Source organism: Sphaerodactylus townsendi, linkage group LG09 (assembly GCF_021028975.2).
Source record: "Sphaerodactylus townsendi isolate TG3544 linkage group LG09, MPM_Stown_v2.3, whole genome shotgun sequence".
Classification (NCBI taxonomy): Eukaryota; Metazoa; Chordata; class Lepidosauria; order Squamata; family Sphaerodactylidae; genus Sphaerodactylus; species Sphaerodactylus townsendi.
The window spans coordinates 17,548,381-17,572,408 of NC_059433.1; the positions used below are offsets into that span (position 1 = coordinate 17,548,381).

The window sequence follows — 24,028 nt, forward strand, 5'->3', positions numbered from 1 at the left end:
ACCTCCTGTAGCAGGCATTTTATGGCAGCTATTCTAGGGGTCTGCAACCTGCGGCTCTCTAGATGTTCATGGACTACAATTCCCATCAGCCAATTGGCCATTCTGGCAGGGGCTGATGGGAATTGAAGTCCACGAACATCTGGAGAGCCAAAAAGGTTGGGGACTCCTTACCCATTGAAATTACGAGCAGAACTTCGGAGCGTGGACAATGTCTGCATGTCAGCATTACAGCCAAAAAAATAACCATTCTGACCTCAAGTCAACTGTGAGTTTAGCTCCACCTTCGAACAGCTCAAATTAAACTACTGTAAATATGGAAGTGTAGACTATGTTTGCACAGAAGCATTCACAATTTTGTCTTAAGTCCTATAAATATGAATTTCACTGGTAAAGTTTTGAAAGGTATCTTAATTTAGCTGTTGTTAAGACAGAGGTTTTGATTGCTTACTGAGCTTAACTTAAACTAAATGAAATGTAGGGGTCCAACATTCTTTTGTGGAACTTAGTAACCAGGTCATTTTCTGAAGAGCAGCAACAGCAACAATAATAATTAAAATAATCAGGAATAAAAGGTCAGCAATCGTCTTCCTTTTTAAAAAAGTGTGCACTGCAAACATTCTTTGATGACTACAGAAGCCTTAAAAATAGCACATGTAATTTCAAAATGATTCCATGTCCATCAATGCCTTATATTTTTGACCGTAACCTCATATCATCTAAGTGTTGTTCCAGTCTACAAATTCCTGCCCTGAGATTTCTAATAAAATAAATAACTAGAAGTCTGAGTTCAAGTAGTCTACAAGACGCTGTTTTCTTTTAACCACATGTAAACATGTTGGACGTTTTGTCAGCTTGCACTCAAGCCCAGCAGTGGAATCTGGGGCACGGCCATCCAAAAGATGGTGCGGGAAATCCCAAGTCTATTACATGTTTAGCCTCGCCCACGTCCATTTTTTGAGCTTGCTTTGTTTGTTTCCGAGGGAAAATCCAAGCACTGATTCTTGTCCACTTACGAGCCAGTGGTTCTTCCGACCTTCAAAAGGCACCAGTTTTCACACATTTATTCTTGAACAGAGGAGTGCTGGAGAGATCGGTGGTAATCCTCAGAACTGGCAATTTGTTCTGACATATCATAGCCTCTTAGAAAATGTCCAGTGTTTTGCTGTGCAAAATAGTACAGCTGTCTCGCAAATACTGGCTCAACCTTAATAACAGACACAAAAGTTAATGGGGCATTCAGCAAGGCGCTCTCATTCGTTCATAATGGGCAACACAAAACAACAGATCAGGGCAACGTTCCATTGAAGAATATGAGGAGCAATCAAAAAATATCTCTTATCTTGCTTTGCCCTTTCAAGTGATCTGACGCCAGCTTTTTTAAACTAGGCAGCAGACACAGCTTTCGAAAATACAGAAGTGTACGACAGGCATCAGAATGACTGTGTGCACGTATTTTGACTAAGGTCCTGTAAAAACCCCTGGAAATATATTTACCTGCAATACACAGGAAAGCTGGCTACCCACCTATGGGTGCTGCTAAAAGGAACTTCTGTATTTAGACAGTTCTTCTATCTAAACACACTGATGTGGAGCAGCTAACACTAGCACCCCACGCATTTAGACTGGTACACATAAGAATATCAAAAGTTACAGGAGTGACGTAGGAGGTTAAGAGCTCGTGTATCTAATCTGGAGGAACCGGGTTTGATTCCCAGCTCTGCCGCCTGAGCTGTGGAGGCTTATCTGGGGAATTCAGATTAGCCTGTACACTCCCACACATGCCAGCTGGGTGACCTTGGGCTAGTCACAGCTTCTCGGAGCTGTCTCAGCCCCACCTACCTCACAGGGTGTTTGTTGTGAGGGGGGGAAGGGCAAGGAGATTGTAAGCCCTTTTGAGTCTCCTGCAGGAGAGAAAGGGGGGATATAAATCCAAACTCTTCTTCTTCTTCTTCCTCCCTATTACATGTCCTGCCCATATGGGAAAGAGGTTTTCAGTGGCAGCCATAAGGGGTGAGTCATGTTAAACCATCTCTATATTATTAACCTTACTGCTCAGAGATGTTGGGAAAGATTGTTTTTAAAAGTCACAAACATGCATATAACTTTCCGGACAAAGTTGTCTCAGGTCATATGATGAGGGTAATTATATATTACTGGGTAACTTTAAAATGGCTACAGTTTAGTTGAAAAAACAAACAAACCTGTGATTATGTTTATGGTTTTGGCTAAAATAATTGCAGAGAGCTAATCTGTTTAACGGAATGGTTATAAATATTGGGTCACAATGATACATCAAAATAGAAATTACAACCTCGGGGCCTTGGGAAATGGTGTGAGGGGAAGAACTGAAAAATTTCAAGTTTTGGGTTTTTAACCTGAAAATTTTCACTAACAACCAGCTTTATTCAGCTTTACTGAAAACTTCCTGGTTAAAAAAACCCAAGCCCAAAATTGACCAAGCACAAGACGTTGTGTTCAATTCTAGTTCATACCCTGACTTAACATTTGCTTTACAGTAGAACACATTAAAATGGATTCAGAATTTCCTTATTGGAAATCACAATTCATACCACTAATACATCAATTTTCACACTTATTTAAATAACTTGAACTATCTTAATGCTGTCAGAGCCTTATACATGCTATAGGATAGTCCATACTTACACGAGCTGTAATTTGTTTTCTCTGCCTTTGTGGATCTGGAAATTCCTCTCCAAAGCACAATACAATCTGGAATCTCGGCAATGGGCGTCCGTGGTGGACAAACACTTGCAGTTCTGGAAGGACAACATAAAAAGTTCAATATTAATATTTAGCTGTGCTTTGGGGCTACAGTCCAGAGCTCTGGCAGGAAAAAAAATCTGTCATGGAAAACCAGCCTAGATTAAAAGATTTTATAGCAAAATGTCTAACACAAGCTGCAGAAACATACTACACAAACCATGAAGGTTTTTTCCCCTTTCTGCTGTCCATAATAAATGAATAAAACCTATCTTGTTTTAGCATGCCATAAGACTACAAGTGCCAGCTGGGCTAGAGGAAAACGTCCTGTCCATTTAATACAGGGGTGTCCAACTCTGGCGCCTCAGATGTTCATGGACTACGACTCCCATCAGTTTCTGCCAGAATGCACATTGCTGGCAGAGGCTGATGGGAATCGTAGTCCATGAACATCTGGGGCGCCAGAGTTGGACACCCCTGATTTAATAGAAGCTTAATATGCAGAAATAGGCACCTGAAGCTCTTTGTGCCACGGAGGTAAATAACACCCCATTAATCTTCTATTGAAAGGATAAGACATTGTCTCTAGGCTATCTACCTTGTGAAGGCGGAGAGAGTTTTATCTAGAGAGGAAGGTAGAAGATCCCAGGAAATTAACTGGAAGGTGCACACTCTACAAATGCTATTGCTAAGCTCCTAATCTCCCCTTTCTCTAACATATATTCAAAATTTTATAACTGGGGAGTCAGTAATTTTGTTTTGTTTTCAGAATTGTTTACTGTTGGGAACCTGCAATACACTCATTTGACGAGGAACCAGTGAAGTAGGCATATTTTTATGGGGGAGGTTTGGGGGGCAGGGCCACGCCCCCCACCCGCCCCGGGGGCGTGGCCACGCCTCCTTGAGCCCTGCTTCCGGCCTCAGTGTTTATAAAAGCAGCCTCTGAAGCCAGGGATAGTAGACACCCCTGCCCTGCCCACCCCCAGCGGCCCCCCGCCAGCTGGGCTCCCAACCAGCAGTTCCTTCTGCCCTCCCCTCCGGGCAGAGGCATAGCTAGGGAAAATGGAGCCCGGTGCAAAATCTGAGTTTTGCCCCCCCACTGGAATCCACCCCCAAACAGCATCACTTTCAATGGTGTTTAAACTAGGGAGTCCAGATTCTTCTTTTAAATCCACCTTAAAGGGAGAATCTGGGGTCCCCACTTAAAACAACATTGAAAGTGATGCTGTTTTGGGGTGGATTCTCTGCCACCTTGAAACGGCATCACTTACAATGTTAAACTGGGGACCTCAGATTCTCCCTTTAAATCCATGCCAAAGGGAGTGGATTTAAAAGGAAGAGAATCACAAAACTTAAGGGACATTTCCCAGAGTTTTTTGCATCCCAGGGGTGTTATGGAGCCTCAAATGTGTAGCCCCCATCTCCTATTAGGTCCCACTGGAAACAATGGGGGATGGGGCACCCCCTTTGGGAGTCCATAACTTTGGACCCCCTGAACCAAACCTCACCAGATCGGGATAGTATCATCAGGAGCGTCTCCAAAAACATTCCTGGAATTTTGGTGCTGCTAGTCTAAAAACTGCACCCCCTTCAGGCCAAAAACCAAAAAAACACTTAAAAATACAAAAAAACCCACAAACGGGGCCAGAGCTTCGGACAAGTAATGGGAGGGTTTTGAACCCGAGAACCTCCCCTTTACCTACGTCCTTGTGAGGAACCAATACATTTATGCTTCACTTTAAAAAGGAAAACATCCAGCTCTAGTTCATCTGTTTCAGATAACCAGTCTTGTTGAAATTCAGAGGTGGATTCTGGATACTGAGTTTATGTCAATCCTATTTCCCCTTTATACAAGTCTTCATGGCATTTAGTCCATTCAACCATACAGTTAAATTGGTGCTCTTGGACCTGAAGTGTTCTTACATTAGAATTCCTCTGAAGTCAACTAAAGGTGAAAAAGCTATCTTTATAAACAAACCCAAGGCCCCTTTAAAGCTACACAAACATGTGAATAACAACACCAACCACTCTGGGCTGAATCCTGAGACCTGTCACTGGGAGGTGATGTTAGTCACCGTTCTTGCTGTCTTTCCCTAGCAGTCTTTTCAAATTCTCAGAAAGTTTATTCCTGGGGTCACGGGACCCATGTGGAATAACAGCCATGTGGATTGGCAAGCCATAGGTCAGAGAAGGGAGACAAAATATCTCCCTCCTGACTCTTTTGTGAATAATAATGATGAAGAAGAAAAAGAAGAAGAATTTGGATTTATCCCCTCCCCCTTCTCTCCTGTAAGGAGACTCAAAGGGGCTTACAATCTCCTTTCCCTTCCCCCCCACCCCCAACAAACACCCTGTGTGGTGGGTGGAACTCCTCTGATGAAAAAGGAAGGGAATATTTTTACCCCAATGCAGCCTCCTGACCTGTGTGGATTTTACTCCATGTCGGTCCTCATGACTTTGGGATTAAATTTTCCCAGGATTGGGAAAAACTGCCAGGGGGTGGAGAAAGCCTGGTAGATCTGCAGGCTGCAGCCCTTGCGTGAACCTTGCACTAGATTCAACCCATAATTGCAAGATCTCATAGTAAACTGGAAATTGACACAGACCATTTAGGGCAGTGGTGGCGAACCTATGGCACGGGTGCCAGAGGTGGCACTCAGAGCCCTCTCTGTGGGCACGCGCAAATAGAGTCCTCCCCCCACACACACATCTAGGCTGGCCTGGGTCTCTGGGCTTGAATATTAGCATTAAACCTAAGACCTAGTTTTGGGGAAGCAGTGTAGGTAAGTAACCCTGTTAAGCGCTGTTAAACCCCACTGATTTTCATGCAAAGAACTAAAGTGCGATCTTTTACCTGGGAGTAAGCTCAGTTGCTGGCAATGGGGCTTGCTTCAGAGTAAGCCCTCCTAGGGTCGTGATTCACCCATTGGAAGAGTTGCACGGTTTCTTCAAAGCAAAGTCACCGACTACCACCAAGCTTACTCCCGAGTAACGCATGCCTCTGAGCCAACCGTTTCTTCCAAACTAAAACCTCAGTATTCGGGTTACATTGCCGTGTTGGCACTTTGCGACAAATAAGTGGGTTTTGAGTTGCAATTTGGGCACTTGGTCTCGAAAAGGTTCGCCATCACTGATTTAGGGTATAGAACGGGTAGGGAACCGCCGGAAACCTCCAGATGTTCGGGAACTTCTGGGCGATTCCATCAGCCTACCAGCGCTGGCCAATTGGTTTACCCTGGATTAGAAGAAAACACCTTTCATGGAAACCAATCATACACCAGCCGAATGTCTGCACTAACAACTGTAATTTATTTTGGAAAAAATGTTACCTGATAAAAACTGCTGCGTATCAAAAAGTTTACAACTTTGCTCTCTTTCCAGTTTGTTTGGCCTGTCGCAGCAAAATGCCAGAGGCCCGTCCCAATATATCCGGCTTTGACAAAGTCTTTTTGCATAGAGCCCGTCAGGTGTCAGCCAGAGTATGACTCCCCTTTCCAAATGGCTGAGCAATTTTTCGGTTGTTTTCCTTTGGCCATGATCTTCCGGATAAGGGAACACAACTTGTTCAAGACAGCTGACCTCATAACTTTGACCATAAGATATCCTACAGCCCTCCGGACTCGCAGTTGTGACTTCTTTAACCAGAGTTTCATTGTAGTATAGACAGATATGCAGCCGACAATCTGAAAGTACATGGATGTGAAATTAGTTCGTAAAACATCTGCACACAAGGCAAGACCAACTGAGGCTTAGCAGTTTGCATGAGGGTTCCACTGTATTTCAGCTGACTGATTTACAGGCAGTTTTTATTTACAGATAAGATGTTTTCAGTGCTCAGCACAGATGATAATTGGCTTTTAGAAAATATGTCAGATTGTTATAGAGTTCTCAATGGTTGTAAAACGTGACAGGCTTTCAAAATGTTTCAGATTTTCAATCTAGCACCTGGAGGTTCATGTGGTAACTTTGGTGCCTGTTAACTACATGGAAAGGAGTACTTCCTAACTCACTTCCTCTTCAGACCTTCTTTAAACCTTAGGGTTATCACACAGCGTTAAAAGTAAATCCTGCCACAGAACTAGGGATGGGAAATCTCTCTCACTCATGCAGCATGATTTACCCTTCTAACTAGAGAACAATCCCTCCCTAGCACAAACTCTTTTTAAGTCAGTTCCCTCAATTCTACCCTCTCTGACCAGAAGACTGATTAGCTCTGTTCCAAGAACCTGGACTATGAATTCTTCTCTACTTAGAAGTAAATTCATTTCATGGCTAGAGATAGGGACACTCCCCCCCCCCCCCCCCCCCCCCCCAATATTCTCTTCCTGCCAAAACCACGGGCCTTTCCCAGACACTAAAACACATCTGCTCCCTCTGGGAAATTGCTGAAGCTCTAAGGCCCCTTCCGCACATGCAAAGTAATGCACTTTCAATCCACTTTCACAACTGCTTTCAGTGCTCTTTGAAGCTGTGCGGAATAGCAAAATCCACTTGCAGTTATGAAAGTGGTTTGGAAATGCATTATTTTGCGTGTGCGGAAGTGTCTTGAAGAACTAAATCAATTCCCAGCCTCACATTCATACCCTCAGGCTCTGATGAAGACTGGTTAATGCTCTGTTCCAAGAACTAGCTTTTATGCCTTTGCCTGCTGCTAGATCTGTCTCAACAGGTTTTTACCCTGAATCCCAGCCTCAGTTCTTCATATATTAAATGGGAATTATAATTACCTGCTTCACAGTGCAATCAGGAAGAATGTTATGATCGTTGAGGGTGGGGGTGGACAAGAAGTGTTATATAAATAATAACTGCAATAAAGCTAAACCCTACAAAGATTAAGTCCTTCTATATGTAATACTACAGGAGCTATATGTGTTTGACAATACATTAACTCCTCTGGTATCAGGCTTCAGATACACTTGTTCGAAATGTAAGAGTAGTTGCTATTGGGGCTCGTTAAGTCATAACATAAAAACAAGATTGCGCAGCGAAGGAAAAATCCACCAGTTAAGAGTTTCCAAGGAAGGGATCGCATAACTGGAAATGAACGCAGCCACAAATTTTGCTGCAGAGAAAATGCCCACAACCCCTCAAAAGAAGATCCCCAGTTCTTAACCAAATCCACACATACTTTTAATTCACTATCACTATTCCCTGCTTGGCCTTATATAATCTATATTTAAGATTATGCATAGATACGTGAAGTTGCAGCACTTGTCAAGCAAGAAGTGACTGCCGGTTGGTGATAATCATAGTTTCGGCAGAGACAAAGTGCTTGCCGAAGAAAGAAAGCTCTCCAGGGAGGAACATAGGATGATTTGCGTACCTGAGAAGGCCACAGCCTCGCCAGACCTTATGCCTGGCTCCATTGGGATCCCAGGAGTCTGAGACTCTGGCGGCGGACAAGTGTAAAAGGTTCCCGTCACTTGACAACCTGTGTTCACAAATGAAGATCAATGTTCACGCAGAGTCCAAAACTACAGAGGGATCCCCACACACATACAATTCAGCTGTGCACATCAAGTTCCCATTCGGCAAGACTAGGGCTCATTCCGCACATGCAGAATAATGCACTTTCAAACTGCTTTCAATGCTCTTTGAAGCTGTGCGGAATAGCAAAATCCACTTGCAAACAGTTATGAAAGTAGTTTGAAAACGCATTATTCTGCATGTGCGGAAGGGGCCTAGGAGACCTTTAGGACTTCAACACTTTGCCTTCTTGGGCAAATTCTATCACAAAAGGTTGCCACATGAACCATCACACTAAGTGCCACAGAATCTCACAGTACAGCCTCTACTTGGAATAGCCTAAAAACCATTAAATCCTGAACCAAGTTAATGAAAAACACTCAGCATCTTCCACCGGGGCTCTATTATCAATTTCAAGGAGACCAGGGCATTTCTGCAGACACAATTAAGAGCTTTTAACTGAATTGATGGAGAAGGTAGCCTTTTCGGACTGGGCTCAATGGGACACACCTTAATTTTAAAAAATATATAGAATGTATATTTGAATTCTGTTAAAATCATTCTGACTTAGAAGAGTTTGGATTTATATCCCCCCTTTCTCTCCTGCAGGAGACTCAAAGGGGCTTACAATCTCCTTGCCCTTCCCCCCTCACAACAAACACCCTGTGAGGTGGGTGGGGCTGAGAGAGCTCCGAGAAGCTGTGACTAGCCCAAGGTCACCCAGCTGGCGTGTGTGGGAGTGTACAGGCTAATCTGAATTCCCCAGATAAGCCTCCACAGCTCAAGTGGCAGAGCTGGGAATCAAACCCGGTTCCTCCGGATTAGATACACGAGCTCTTAACCTCCTACGCCACTGCTGCTCCTACGCCACTGCTGCTCCTACGCCACTGCTGCTCTTAACCTCCTACGCCACTTACTCATTAATAACCATATGTGGGATGCCAGCCAAAAACAAATAAGGCAGTATTTCGATTTGGCAGGCTTTGGGGCAAAAATTCCAAGTTTATGAAACCTCAGAGAACGAAAGAACACTTTTGCCAGAACTTAAACACACACATAATGCTCACTGCCAGAAATTCACCTTACTTACTTTGCCTGATCCATTGTTTTAAATCTACTTAGTAAAGGCACTCCAAACTTCTATGGAGAAATTACAGTTTTTTTGTTTCAAATGTGCAATCTATTCGGTTAAATAAAATGAAACCATAGGAGATAATCCAGAATGAAACACTTCTAAAGACATTAATTCCAGTGGGAGCGAGACAAACATTCACTTCTCTTTCCTACACGCCCCTCAAATACTGAGTTAGGCTGCATCATACCAGTATCATACCACATAATCTTATTGTTCCTTGGTACAGTGGAAGCTTGGCTGTTTTCCCACTTACCAATGTGTCCCCATTCACCATTATAAAGTGGGGAGAATGCATGGATGGAAGGATGCATGTTCATCTTTGTGGGTATTCTGTGCAGCCCCAATGAGAGGCTGTACAGAATACCCTCAAAGATAAACTACAGTTTCAGGTCAGATCAATTTAGAAGAAGAGGAGGAGTTTGGATTAATATCCTGACTTTTTCTCTGGTAAGGAGACTCAAGGTGGCTTACAAGCTCCTTTCCCTTCCTCTCCCCACAACAGACACCTTGTGAGGTAGGTGGAGGAGAGAGAGTTCCAAAGAACTGTGACTAGCCCAGCGTCACCCAGCAGGAATGTAGGAGTGCGGAAATACATCTGGTTCACCAGGTAAGCCTCCGCCACTCAGGTGGAGGAGTGGGGAATCAAGTCCGTTTCTCCAGATTAGAATCCACCTGCTCTTAACCACTACACCATGCTGGCTCAACATGTTTTTCTTTCATGCAAGCAAGTGAGAAAGGTCACTTAATTAGGAGCTTCACATTCACAACTACAAACAGGTGAAGCTGTGGATCAGAAGCCATGCTTTCATAAACCATGTAACTGAAAAGAATGTGAAGCTCAAAGTAGAGTGGACAGTCACTTACCACTCTGGCATGCTGGCCCTTGCCAGTGATGATTGCGAGGTGCAAAAGAAGCACTTGTACACTGGTAGGAAATCTCAGGGTGTGACGGATCTGGTACATACTCTCTCCAGTTGAGGTCTGGGGGGACCCTGTAGCTTGGCACCTGCACATTTTGTGAAAACATTACAGTCTGTGTTAGCTGTAGCCAACTGCAGACAGTATTAGTAACAACTCTTGTTCATCTTCTGTTTATCCCCATCCTATGCTATTATTCTCTGCCATTCTGACGCTTTGCCGCAGCAATATTTCCATTCAGCTGTACTGACACATAGTGGCAACTCTAGAAAAACTAGCAAAGGGAACCAAAGGGATAGCCAAGACTACAATCAGGGGATCAATTATTTCACTGCACTATATTAAATATTCTTTACGAAACAGAGGCAAACCAGATTATGAATCCTTTACCTTCTTGATCTGTTGAAGACTCTAAAACCAAGTGTTCCAATTCTTTTACAATATAAACTTCACCACCATTATCTGAAGTACAGATCTCTTTGGAGGCATTTTCTTATCGTGCTTCCCGGTCTCTACGTGAAGCGTTTGTGTTGAATTCACAGTATTTGCTTTTCTTCAAGGTGTTTTTCTAAGAAGCCCTGAAACTGTCATTGATCTCTGGTTTGGCATACATAGTGTCCACCTACTCAAAGCGGCCACACTAAGATCCGAAGAAGAAGAAGAAGAAGAAGAAGAAGGAGGAGGAGGAGGAGGAGGAGGAGTTTGGATTTATATCCCCCTTTCTCTCCTGCAGGAGACTCAAAGGGGCTTACAATCTCCTTGCCCTTCCCCCCTCACAATAAACACCCTGTGAGGTGGGTGGGGCTGAGAGAGCTCAGAAGAGCTGTGACTAGCCCAAGGTCACCCAGCTGGCGTGTGTGGGAGTGTACAGGCTAATCTGAATTCCCCAGATAAGTCTCCACAGCTCAGGCGGCAGAGCTGGGAATCAAACCCGGTTCCTCCAGATTAGAATGCATCTGCTCTTAACCTCCTACGCCACTGCTATAGGAATAGTTCATTTGCTGATGAAGGATGGGATTGAGGGGGGGATGTGGGGAGGTTACAGTCTTACCAAAACTTTCATCTATGCTATAAAACCTTATATACTGTGCAACTTGCCTGCAATTTCTTTCTGACTAGCAGAAACTTTCTGGAGTCTCGTACAGAAGTCTTACTAACAAGGCTCCTTTCATTACAAATGCCAGGGATGGAACTGGCTACCTACAACGCAAAGTATGTGCTTCAACCCTAAACTACAGCATTCTGTGTTGTACGTCATAATATTTTTACCACTTCCCTAAATATGCCGGCAGATACAGAGCCAAACTTCCCCTTAGCAGAGGGTGCATATGTGCAACTGACACACACCTGTGTAAATTTCACCGTTATGTAAAAGACACACACACTCCACCATGCAATTCCAAAAGGAAACGTTATTGTAAACAGAATGTACAAGAGATTACCATTTTGACAGCAGAGGATAAAGCTGAAATGGAACTGAATATAGCAAAAGCACCAATGTGGACAAGCTCAAAAAACTTCTAATCCCAGTAACACCTCTTCGTTCTTTTGCAACTGCTCCTGAAGTTCAGTTTGACATTCTTTATTATTTCCTTTCCAAATTATTACAGGTCAAGATGGGAAGCAAGACTAGCAACCCATTATGCATCACACAAAGAGGTGTGAATCAGTTTTAGCCTCATTGGTCTAACCCAGTGATGGCGAACCTTTTCGAGACCGAGTGCCCAAAACTGTAACCCAAATTGTAACCCAAAACCCAGTTTATCGCAAAGTGCCAACATGGCAATTTAACCTGAATACTGAGGTTTTAGTATAGAAAAAATGGTTGACTCCAAGGCGCACGTTACTTGGGAGTAAGCTTGGTGGTAGTCGGTGGCTTTGCTTTGAAGCAACTGTGCAACACTTTGAACGGGTAAATCACGACCCTAGGAGGGTTTACTCAGAAGCAAGCCCCATTGCCAGACCAAGACTGCTCTCTCTCTCAATAAAAATGGATCATGCTTCAGTTTTTTTGAAAATCAGAAGGCTTTAACAGCGCTTAACGAGGGTTAATTACACTGGGGGTGCTAGGTGTTAGGTTTCGGGTAATAATCTCCCTGTAATTCTGGCAGCATTCTCTCCTGATTTTAGCTCTGCATCTGTGGCTGGCTTCAGATCCTCTGAAGATGCCACCTCTGCCACGAATGCAAGCGGCATGCTAACAATACTGTTATATCCAAATTTAAGCAATGTATGGTTTATGGGCTTCATCCAGACCAAGACCGCTCTCTCTCAATAAAAAATGGAGCTAGTTTTTATTTTCCTGATTCCTCAAAGTGCAGCTGAAAGAGAAAGGTCTTTCAAGAATTAGTTTTGCCACCATTTTATGACAGGAAAAAAGGTTTTAAGTAATTATCTGTACCGGAGACTGTAGTGGAGGGTATGAGGTTGAATTCACAGTGTAGGCATTATTCATAATCATCTGTGGATCCTCCAAACTGTGCTTATTCACTCCTGTGCGTATGTGAATTAAAAAAAGAAGGGTGATTTCCATATTTTCTTAAGGAATCCTGTGAAACATTTTTATGCCATTCTTAACTGCTAACTTCCTGTTATAATAAGATGCTGTAAGCTATTTCACAGCCACAGAACTCATCTGGACCTTTCACAGAAGGGGTGGGATTCTATAATTTTGCTGTTTGAAAATTATCTGTGACCAGATAAATATTAAAAACACATGCAAATGTAATGTTAAATTGCCGAATTTCTTTGGTTATATAACGTAAGCTTCACCATTACATTTCTCAAGGGTCAAGTCAACCCTATATAAATGCTTACTGGATTTTGATACCATGGCCGTCTGAAACAGTGCTAGAACAGTTTACCCAATTTGCTCTAAATCCCAAGATTATATGCGTGTAAAATGCCATTAAGTTGGAGTCGACTAAGGATGACCCCAGCAAGGGTATTTCAAGGCAAGTGGTTAAGCAGAAGTGGTTTCTCATTGCCTTCTTCTGCAGAGTTTTCCTTGGAGATCTCCCATCCTAGTGCTGCCACTGCCTCTGAGATCTAACAAGATTGGACTGTATTTATTATTTATTTATTGGGATTTATACCCCACCCTCTAAGGAGGTCTCAAGGTAGCTTACAAAATTAGACACAACAGTAAAAAACCATCATACAAGACAATCATAAAAACATAGTGTTAGAAGAAGAGTTTGGAAGAGTTTGGATTTATATCCCCCCTTTCTCTCCTGCAGGAGACTCAAAGGGGCTTACAATCTCCTTGCCCTTCCCCCCTCACAACAAACACCCTGTGAGGTAGGTGGGGCTGAGAGAGCTCCGAGAAGCTGTGACTAGCCCAAGGTCATCCAGCTGGCGTGTGTGGGAGTGTACAGGCTAATCTGAATTCCCCAGATAAGCCTCCACAGCTCAGGCGGCAGAGCTGGGAAACAAACCCGGTTCCTCCAGATTAGATACACGAGCTCTTAACCTCCTACGCCACTGCTGCTCCTGTTACCCACCCACATACCCTCCCCCACCCTAGACTGGCAGCCTCCAGAGTGGGGATAGAGGGGGTCAAAGGCCAAAGGCCTGGGTGAATAGGAACATCTTTGCCAGACGCCAAAACCCATAAAGGGTTGGTGCCTGGTGAATTTCCATGGGGAGACTGTTCCACAGTCTGGAGTCAGCCATGGAGAAACCCTCCCGTATGCCCCCTCCCCCGCACCTTGGTGGGGGAAGGGACCACCAAGAGAGCACCTTTGCTGGATCTCAGTGCCCACGCAGGTTCATATGGGCGCAGGTACTTCTGGGATCCAAGGCACTTGCTATGTCACCTTCCCTCCCCACAAGACTACACCAATGAACAATACAAGTCACCTCACCTTTTTTTGCTCCTTCTGGTACCAATCTGTACACTTTATACGGATCAGATATATCCAGCTGGCTCCTTTCGACCAACTCTTCAAAGTCATTGCTCTTGTTTAAAGCGCAGCGCAGTCTTGTCTTCCAAGTGGGAGGATCTGGCTTATCGATGCCCTCTCTGAACTTTCCTTTAAATAGAGCCCAAGCCTGAAAATATTGCCAGCAATTAACACACAGCGACGAGCTTTTAAAAACTGTAGAATTTGACTTTCCTTGTTAGCAGTTCTGCTGTCAGTCTGCTTAACTACCAGCAGAAGAAGATCCTGTGATGGGGCCCAGCACTAAAAATATCTCTAAGAGGAGTAGGTACAGTTCAAAAGTCACATTTGATACTTCAATTTTATAATAATTTCATAATTAGACAGAACATTGTGTTCATCGGCAGGATGCTCTTTGTAATATAGCAACACTGGAGTAGAATTTCCATGTAAGAATCAACTATACCAGTGGTTCTCAACCTGGGGGTCACGACCCCTTTGGGGGTCAAACGACCCTTTCACAGGGGTCGCCTAAGACTCTCTGCATCAGTGTTCTCCATCTGTAAAATGGATAAATGTTAGGGTTGGGGGTCACCACAACATGAGGAACTGTATTAAAGGGTCGCGGCATTAGGAAGGTTGAGAACCGCAGAAGGCCATTGCTTTCACATCCTGCATGTGAGCTCCCAATGGCACCTGGTGGGCCACTGCGAGTAGCAGAGAGCTGGACTAGATGGACTCTGGTCTGATCCAGCTGGCTTGTTCTTATGTTCTTATTAACCACTGGTACCCTCCTGTTTCAGCACCACTATTGTGACAAAATATATTGGTGCAGTTTCCTTCTTCTTCCTGGGCCTTTCATGGGTCTGCATGAGAGCTCTATTTGCAGCGGGTTGCTGCTGAAAACAGAAAGCAGCAGAAGAGATGGAAATGTCACTGCAACCTCTGTCATTCACATCATACTGCGCACATGAGCTCATGGAAATAACAACTATGCCTTCTCAGAGTATTGTCACGAGACTCTCCATGTCTTATGATGTTACAACTATTCTAAGGTCAAGATACGGCTTTTCAAAAAGTGGGAGGGGGGGAATGCTGCAATGTATGTGCAAGGGTTTGGAAAATCAACCATCATGTTTTGAGCATTAGTGTGAATAACAAAGGCAGAAAAATGAAGTCTTGGAATTCAGCAGTAGCACGAAAGGTTGTTTAATGTAAATTATGTACTATTAAAAGTAATTAGATAGATACATTCTAGTATAAATTGAGTAGCATTGCTCCAGGTAACACTGCTCAGTAGCAATCAACAGAAAACTAGGCTTAGAAAGTTTCGCTAAACGGTTAGAATGCCTGCTAAAGCTAATAAAACTAGCTGCAATCCTGTTCAACGTTCTGTACACTTAAGTCTCAGTGATGTCTTTAGGACTTTAGCATAAGCTACTGTGAGTGAGCAAGATTGCAGCTCTAATGAATCAAGCCTTGGGGCAGCTAACCAAAGAAAGAAGAGGAAATTATACAATGTGGAAAAAGTCTTTCAACTGTAACAAGAGAGCAGCTCGGTTGGAATTTTAATTCAGGAACATCTAAGATGACTGTTGGGTGCAAAAGACAAGATAGTCCCTTTACTTTTCTCTTGCAAATACTGCGTAGAATGTTCCGTCAGATTTTCTCAATCCAGTTCTTCAGGAGTTCAGGTTCTGGTTAATTTGGAGGAGAGGGGCTTGTGCTCAGTTGAAATGTTTGTCGTTTGGCTTCTAACCCTCTTCATTCTTTATCTGCAAATTATCTAGTGAATACTATGAACTGTTCAACAATCATGAGATGGCTCCACTAAACAGAAACTTAAAGTGTTTTCAAACCCCTCTGCTTGGAGGTGGAGAAGGCAGGCGCTACTTGGCTGTGAAATTTGACAGCCAGGGTAGAATAGTGAACAGGAGGCTAGATTCGAATCAAGACAATCTGGCTTTAAAATTCCTGTCAGGCTTGATACATGACCTTGATGTCTCTCAGCCCAACCTACCTCTCAGGCTGTTGTGAGGATAAAAGGAATGTTGTTTTAATGGGCACTGAAGTCTGGTACGTGCATCAAGGGGTACCGCTTGATATGAGACCCTTCCTCACAGGCAAGAACAGTGTCTCAGGTGGCAATCAAGCAGCAAACCTGCCTATGGAAATTAAGACTAACTTTCTGGACCCTAATCAGAGAAACTCTCAACAGCAGACACCGTAACTGTTCCTGCCCAAAAAGGGACGGGGACAAGAACTGAGAGTGACAGGTACCAGTTTCACTTGGATGGACGTGCTTTGTGGAAGGCGTTTCCACTATGCACTGTTTTGAGTTCTGGATAAAGATTTTATTCCTGCACATCTTTTTGGGTCCATCGACCAGATCCAAGCATGGAATCTGTTTCCAGGCACAGGTTGTTGTCTCACAGCCACTGTGTTTAAGACAAGAGCATTAAGTCTCAGTTTTTAATGCAATGTTCATGGAAATGTTCTATCCTGCACGGCTTGGTTGTCAATTGCAAGTGAGCCAGCAGCATTTCCTACACCGGGCGGCTGTCAGTTAACAGCTGAACATATGACAATTTGAGGTTGCTGTAGTCAATGTTGTCTGATACCCTGGCTGTGATGTTCCTTTCGCACAAGCAAACAATGACTAGACATTGCAGGCATCAGGGGATGGCATGCACGTGTGAACCAGCCGACAGACTTCACAGTTGCCCAACATCTAACTAATGGGTAAGTACACCAGAAATCACAGCAACATCCTAATCAGTTTTACTAAAGGAAAACCGATTTTAAAAAAAAGGGGGGGGGGGCTTTGGGATACCCATCCCCAGTTTAACTGCCATAATTTGCAAGTAGTCTTGTTAAAAATCACAGGATGCATCCAAATAAATATTTTGGGAGGGGTGTTTTAAAGGGGCATCAGCGCCAATCCTTTGGAAGAGGAGGCACCCGCTGACCTCCAGCCGATGTCCCAGGTGCATTCCCAGTCCCACCAGTTTCCCACGCCTGCACCACCCTGGGGCCAGCTCAGGAGCCGAGCCCTACCTTGAAGAGCGCCGCGTCCTCGTCGCGGTTGTAGTCCTGCTTGCCGGCGTGCTTCCACGGGATGCGGAAGATGCTCTTCTCCTCGTTCTCCCACACCAGCCCCGGGTACTTGTTGCTGTCAATCTGGTCGATCAGCCACTGCCGGAGTTTCCCGTTGCCGCAGCTCACAGAGCTCATCCCGCCGCCGCCTCCTGCCTGGCCGCTGGTGCAAAGGCGGGCGCTGTCGCTCTCCAGGCTCATCCCGCGCGCCCCGCCGCCACGGTCTGCCCAGCCCTGCGGGAGGAAAGTGGAGGCGGTCACGCACGAGGTGCCCCGCACGCGCGCCTCGATTGCGGGCAAACTGCTGCACGCGGCGCACAGACGCAGGTCTCCCGCTCCGTCCCGGGAAGGCGCGTGGCTTTTTTAGACTACAGGCGCATGCGCGATGGCCGCACTGAAGGCGAAAAAAGCCCGCACTTTTCAAAATCATTTTTCTGCACTGCACCGTGCACGGACTTTCGGGCCCCCACCCCCCGCCCAATTTTTTTGAGCCATGCATGCCCAGGCTCCCTTCCCCCGCGCTTCTGCAACTACGGAGTTATTTAGCAACTGGAGAAGTCCACCCAAAAGCTGGAAATCACACTGGATGCGTTTACAGTGGCTTAACATGCTTGTGGGTTCATTTGCAAAAGCGGCTCAACTGTGCAGCCCTATGCAAAGTTACTCAGTCTAATGCAGAGCAGAGTTACACTCCAATCTTAGCCCAATGGAATGGATGGGTTTAGAAGTTACTCCACTGAAACGAATGGGTTTAGATTGGAATGACTCTTTGGATTGCACTGCAAGACATCCATTTGGAAAAGGGAGAAGCACATGCAAGTCCCATTGCATTCAGGGGGCTTACTCTTAGGAAAGCGTCCTCAGAGATTGCAGACACCTCCTTTCTCAAATCATCAGCTGCTAGCCATTCTCACAAATGCCTTGTCTGGCACTACCCACCATCTCAAATTTATTCTTTATGCCCAGACAAACTGGCACGGTCTGGTCGCCCCTTCCAGCACCTACACGCACTCCTGCTTCCTCGCACTGCTGAAAGGTTTTTAAGAGACAGACACAGGTGGTTTGGGGAGCGGGAGTGCTAATCCCCCCCCCCATACTAAATGTACTGAAACGTATAAGCCATTCTAAATGTACTATGGCTCATTCCGCACATGCAGAATAATGCACTTTCAAACTGCTTTCAGTGCTCTTTGAAGCTGTGCGGAATGGCAAAATCCACTTGCAAACAGTTGTGAAAGTGGTTTGAAAACGCATTATTTTGCGTGTGCGGAAAGGGCCTATGTTTGGCCCTTTTGGGGATGGGCAGAATACAAGTCGAATAAATAAATAACTACACGCCCCCACCCCCACCCCCGGGCCTGGTCTCCACTCGTTGAAGAATGACGGTGCTGGAGCACTGAGATGAAAAAATGGACTCCAGACTTTACATGTTCCAGGGTTCCCCTCTCAACTAGTGCAGCTTGAACCCGATTGCAGCTTTGACATGAGTCCCACCACCGTCCCAGCCCCTCGGCGCTCCTGAGAGTAAGCCCCTCTCATGCAATGGGATTTGCTTTGGCTCAGACCAGTTTAAAACGGGTGCCTTGCAGTGCAATCTCAGGCCATTCATTTCATCCCACCCAGCGGGCTCAGACTGGAGTGACTCTGCTTAGGATCGCACAGTGGAGCTGCTTTGGCGAACGAACCAACGGGCCGCTTCCTCCCTCAGCGCGGCCAGACCAGGCCTCAGTCAGCGGCCCGCCGCCCCGGGGATGCCGCTTTCCCGGACTCGGCGACCCCATTCCTCGCCGGGGGCGCGACTTCAGGGAACAGCACCCCGGTTCACAGGCGCAGAGTCCCTCCCACGGGCTCGCTTCCGAGTCGCGCGCGCCCAACCTGGGCGGCGGAGTCTGGGCCCTCGCCCACTCCCAGGCCTCGGGCTCTCGCCACAGCTCCGCGGGAAACTCCTCGCGCTCGCCCGCCGACGCTGCTCGGCCCGGACCGTCATCCCCGCCCCCGGTCACGCGCACCCCCGGCCCAGGGCGGGATGCCGCCTCTCGCCACCCACAAGGCGGCTTGGCAGCGCAGCAGAGTCCCCAGGCGGCGGCCTTCGGTCCCCTCAGCAGGCCCCAGGCCGACCACGGAAACTCTCCTCAGGGGAACCGCGGCGGCGGCGGCCTCGACTTTCGCGGGCAAAGCCGGTGCCTCTTCTGCGACTTGGAAGGAATGGCACCGGCCGCCTACAAGACCGCGGAGATCCTCTGCCCTCCTCTTTATGTCCTTACTTATAGTGATCGCCTTTCTCTCTAGGACTCCAGGCGGATTGCACGGAATGGGCCAAGATCATTCAATGAAAATGCAACAGGGTTTTAAGACTTTGGCGGTCCCTGAATGCACTGCAGATCCCCGAGGGTTAGGATAGGTTGCTGCGCTCTGAATCCTTTCGGCAGGGCTGCTCCCATCAACTTTCATTGGAAGCAATTCACTCGGGAATTCCCAGAGGTTTGTTCCCTGCAAATGCACGGGAGGCAGCTTTCCTGTTTCATCGCCTGCAGCGATAGCCCAGTAGATTTGCTACTTGCAACCTTAATCTACGGGTTTACGCACGGGATCAGTGGGAGTTACTGCTATAGACATCAATGAGTTTAGACTGGATGGACTCCGCAGGGGATCGCATAGCAGGAGAGTTGCACTCTTATGCAGCGCAGCATTTGGAGCGGGGGTGGGTGGGGGATCCTACTGAACTCTGTGACGCGTTACTTCCCAGTAAATCTACCGGGGATCGGACCAGATATGTTTCAGGAGGCATTGCTTACACCTGCTGCCACAGACACAAAGTCTCGCTGGAGCTTCCTGTTCCCAGCAGCAGGGTCATTGGCAAGACTGGCTGCCTGCGGCCCAAAAAAATGTTGGTGCCAGTGAGGGCAAGAAGAGGGAGTTTTGCAGTCTTTGACACATGGAATAATAATAAACCCGCCCGCGCATGTGATCGAGCAGCAACACGGGGGAAGAGGGGGGTTTCCAAGTGCAGCAAACCAACTTCGGCACGCGAGTAAACACTTTCAAAAACTTTTGTCCTTCTCTATAACCATCTAGATAAACCGATGCATTATTTGAGCCCCAGACGCAAAGGGCTGCATTACAGTTACTTACAAAACCACGAAGTTAAACATAAATAAGTTATGTGACTGGTCACGTGTGTCCAGCGAAGAACTGACAGGTTTATGGGCCACGTTAAATTGGGAAGGCACCATTTTCCCATGTAATTGCCAGCATGTAACTGTTACGAGGTACACCTATTACATGCTACAGGAAGCAAGAGCAGTTCACACCTTAAATATGGGGGAAAGTGTGCTTTCCCTAAAGTGGTTTAGAAGAAAAGATTGATTCATCCATTGTTTCTCTCTTCCCACCATTGGGTGACTTTCCACCGTCTCAATTTGTTTATCTAACTTCATCTTTCTCCTCCATGGTTCAGACCCTAAAGAAGTTTACATCATTCTCTTCTTTTTCCTCTCACTACATCTCTGTGAGGTAGCTAGGGTAGGCTTGAGAATGTGTGACTGGCCCTGGCTAGCTTGGATTTGGGTGGTGGGAAAGAGTTGAAGCACCTCCACGATTGTTCAAGATCCCCCGGAAGGCTTTCAGCACGCTGCAGGTGGACAGTCCCGAAATTCACACTGATTCAATTAAGTTGTATGGCTAGGGCAATTCCCCCGTAGTCCATCTAAAGTTGCACTCCACCCCCCTCCATTTTGCATTTCAGAGTTTCCTGCAGCCCAGAATGTCACTGGGCTTCCTTAGAAATACTAAAGAAAACCAGAACTCCCCAATTTTTTTGCCCTTTAAAAACCCCTCATTGGTGGATTCCGCACAGCATATTTACACCGAGTTGTAATCGTTATAAATGAACGCGTCATTTATCACTTTTATAACTCATCCACTTTTGTTTAACTGACGAAAACCTCACAAAGTTCATAAAGACTCTCCCTCTTCTGTCTCCTTTACCCTTAAAAACAGCTTCTAAACTCGACCTCATAGAAGTCAACCCTCAGCTTGGGTTTGATCCCACTCAGTTCCCAATTCCTTCCTTTGTGCTGATCCAGGGCCCCTTCCGCACATGCAGAATAATGCCCTTTCAATCCACTTTCACAGTTGTTTGCAAGTGGATTTTGCTATTCCACACAGTAAAATCTAGCTGCAAAGTGCATTGAAAGTGGATTGAAAGGACATTATTCTGCATGTGTGGAAGGGGCCGGGTGGCTGCTTCTCCGTCTAGGTGAGAATGAAGATCTTAGAACCTCCTCAAATAAACTTCTTAGGTGAAAATAGCCCCCCTCCTCCACTCTAATTTTTTTACATATTTCCCACATTTGCCCTGGTGTACATCATGTACTCCCTAGAATGAGAATATTAAGAGACCTGCCCGATGAGACACAAGGTCTAGCTAAGTCCAGCATCCCAGGTCTCACAGGGACAAGGAAGATGCTTTCATGAAGTCCCCTCCCCCCCTTCAAGGCAACCATTTCTACCGCTCTTTGTCCCACAGGAACTGCTTTTCAGTCGTTTGCCCTTTCTGAACCTCCAAGTGGCATCAGGCTGTTGTACCTGGAGATATCTGCCCTTGGTTATTTCGTGTGTGCGCACCTTTCAAAATCCTCTGAATCAGCTGCCTCCACTCTCCTTGGGGCATCAGTGGGAATCCAGAAGGCTTCAATAAGAGAGCCCGGGGGCACAATTGCTCAGAGCTCTCCTAAGGGGAAGGCAGGACCAATCATCTTAATCTTTCCCCATCCCCTTGGGACATTTCTACTGCCCCTGAGCAGATTTGCAGTTACTTAGGTGAAGCCCAGCTATTACTTATTAATCATGAATTAATCCAACACAAGTCCATTATGTGTGTGTGAATGAGTGAGTGAGTGAGTGAGTGAGAGAGAGAGAGAGAGAGAGAGAGAGACATCTTCCTCCTATCTGCGTACTATTTTCCTCCTATCTGCGTACTATTTAGGAAATTCCAAAGGAAAAACAACAACAGCAAAGCAGAAGATCTTAAAGTGAGTTGCTCTCCAAAGGTCTTCCTTGTGCAATGACCAGATATTGGACCCCGGGATCCAAAGCAGGGAAGAGCTGGAAGACATCCCCCCCCCCCCCGCGCCTTTAGGATGAATAGGAGCGCTCGACCTGCTTTCCTGCGCTCCAACGAGGAAACAAGCCTAAATGGGTCCACTCAAGAGTAAAGCCCACATTATTCAACAGAGCTCACTCTCAGGAAAGTGCCTTTAAGACTGCCCCCTGAAGCACTTAAGTTCTCATGAGTCTGGGTTCTGGACAGAGGTCGCTTCTGGGGGCCCTCCATCTTCAACAGGCTTACACCGAGACTAGGAAAAATTCTACGGGTCTGGTCCAGCCAAACTCCCAAGTAGTAAACCGATCTATTGCAGCGTCCTTAAAGCTCTTCCTAAAGGGGCTCAGAGACTATAACGTATGGACGATCTCAACTGTAAAGTATGGAACATCTCAACCACCTATAGATTATAAAGTATGGAAGATTTTAAAGTATGGAAGATCTCAACCACCAATCAGATCTCCAGCGTTTAAAAACGGTTCGGTCTAAAAGCAGCGGTGTCCAACTCTGGTCCTCCAGATGTTCATGGACTACGATTCCCATCAGCATGGTGCTGCAGGATTGATGGGAATCGTAGTCCGTGAACATCTGGAGGACCAGAGTTGGACACCCCTGGTCTAAAGCTTTGCCTGCGTCATTTCAAGGATGGCTTTTTTTATTGTGCCCAACCGATTTGAGCCTGGGAATTGACCACACTTCTGCCAAAGAGCTTCCCCACTTCCAGACCTGGAGGGGCCACTTGACATCTTTTCTTCCAACGCCTCTCTCGGTGGCCCAGGGCTAAGCCCACCCGACCCCCTGAGCCCTGGCCGGGCAGCAGCAGTCAAACTATGCTGCTGCAAACCCGGCAGGGGTTCGCGCCAGGGCGGACCGGGGAGGCGCCCCCTTTCCCCTGCACCCCGCGCCCAGAGGATGTCAGCCTTCCCGTCCCCTCTGCAGCAACCAAAACGAGAAAAGGGATAAGAAGAAGAGAACAAGAGTTTTGGATTTATCCCCCACTTTTCTCTTCTGTAAGGAGACTCAAGGTGGCTTACAAACTCCTTCCCTTCCTCTCCCCACAACAGACACTTTGTGAGGTAGCTGGGGCCGAGGGAGTTCTGAGAGAACTGCGACTAGCCCAAGGCCACACAGCAGGAATGTAGGAGTGCGGAAACACATCTGGTTCACCAGATAAGCCTCCGCCACTCAGGCGGAGGAGTGGGGAGTCAAACCCAGTCCTCCAGATTAGAATCCACTGCTCTTAACCACACTGGCACCTTCTCCGTCCACCCCTGGGTGGCATCCAGAAGCCCGCTAAGTCGGGGCCGGACGGTCTTTGCTCTCAGTTGCCCCCGCTGGAAGGAGCCGGCTTGACTTCTGAGTCACTCGCCAATAGTAAGCACGGGATGGGGAGTTGCTACTCCTGGGCTCAGCGCTGCCGAGCGTCCGGAGGCAGGTGAAGGCTCCTGCCATTCCCCGGAGCCCATTCCCCCACCACCACCACCCCAGATGTCCCCACCCAGCGTTGCTGTAGCAGCAGCTGCGATGCAGCTCCGAGTCACCCAAATCCCAGTCCCAAAAGCGGAGCCCCGACCCCTTTCCGGCGCCCCGGCACAGTCCGCACGTGCCAACCTCGCAGGGCGCCCCCCTGTCCCCCCTGCTCCACCCAACCCCCGTGGATCCCTTCGGCCAGCCCTCCGAGGGGACTCGCTCCCGAGGAAGCGC

The 24,028-nt window shown here is 46.5% G+C and overlaps 1 protein-coding gene across 1 annotated transcript; it reads right to left on the minus strand.

The window, feature by feature from the left end:
- Positions 1 to 389: 389 nt before the first annotated feature.
- Positions 390 to 23,070, minus strand: IRF4 (interferon regulatory factor 4). The gene is made up of 10 exons (XM_048508045.1): positions 23,043 to 23,070; positions 19,723 to 19,736; positions 17,182 to 17,319; positions 14,107 to 14,293; positions 12,642 to 12,733; positions 10,187 to 10,328; positions 8,045 to 8,152; positions 6,051 to 6,404; positions 2,665 to 2,777; positions 390 to 1,204 (listed from the first exon to the last, which is right to left on the minus strand). Exons 1-10 carry the CDS (start codon positions 23,068 to 23,070, stop codon positions 1,061 to 1,063), a joined length of 1,320 nt encoding a protein of 439 aa, XP_048364002.1. The 3' UTR covers positions 390 to 1,060.
- Between the last annotated feature and the right edge of the window lie 958 nt (positions 23,071 to 24,028).

Excerpts from the sequence above, each read along its gene's own strand:
- IRF4 (XM_048508045.1), bottom strand. The coding sequence starts at position 23,070 with ATGTCAAGTGGCCCCTCCAGGTCTGGAA. Across the intron at positions 14,294-17,181 it reads AGGACGCGGCGCTCTTCAAG|GCTTGGGCTCTATTTAAAGG; the intron begins GTAGGGCTCGGC and ends CAATATTTTCAG. Across the intron at positions 6,405-8,044 it reads CGAGGCTGTGGCCTTCTCAG|ATTGTCGGCTGCATATCTGT; the intron begins GTACGCAAATCA and ends ATGTACTTTCAG.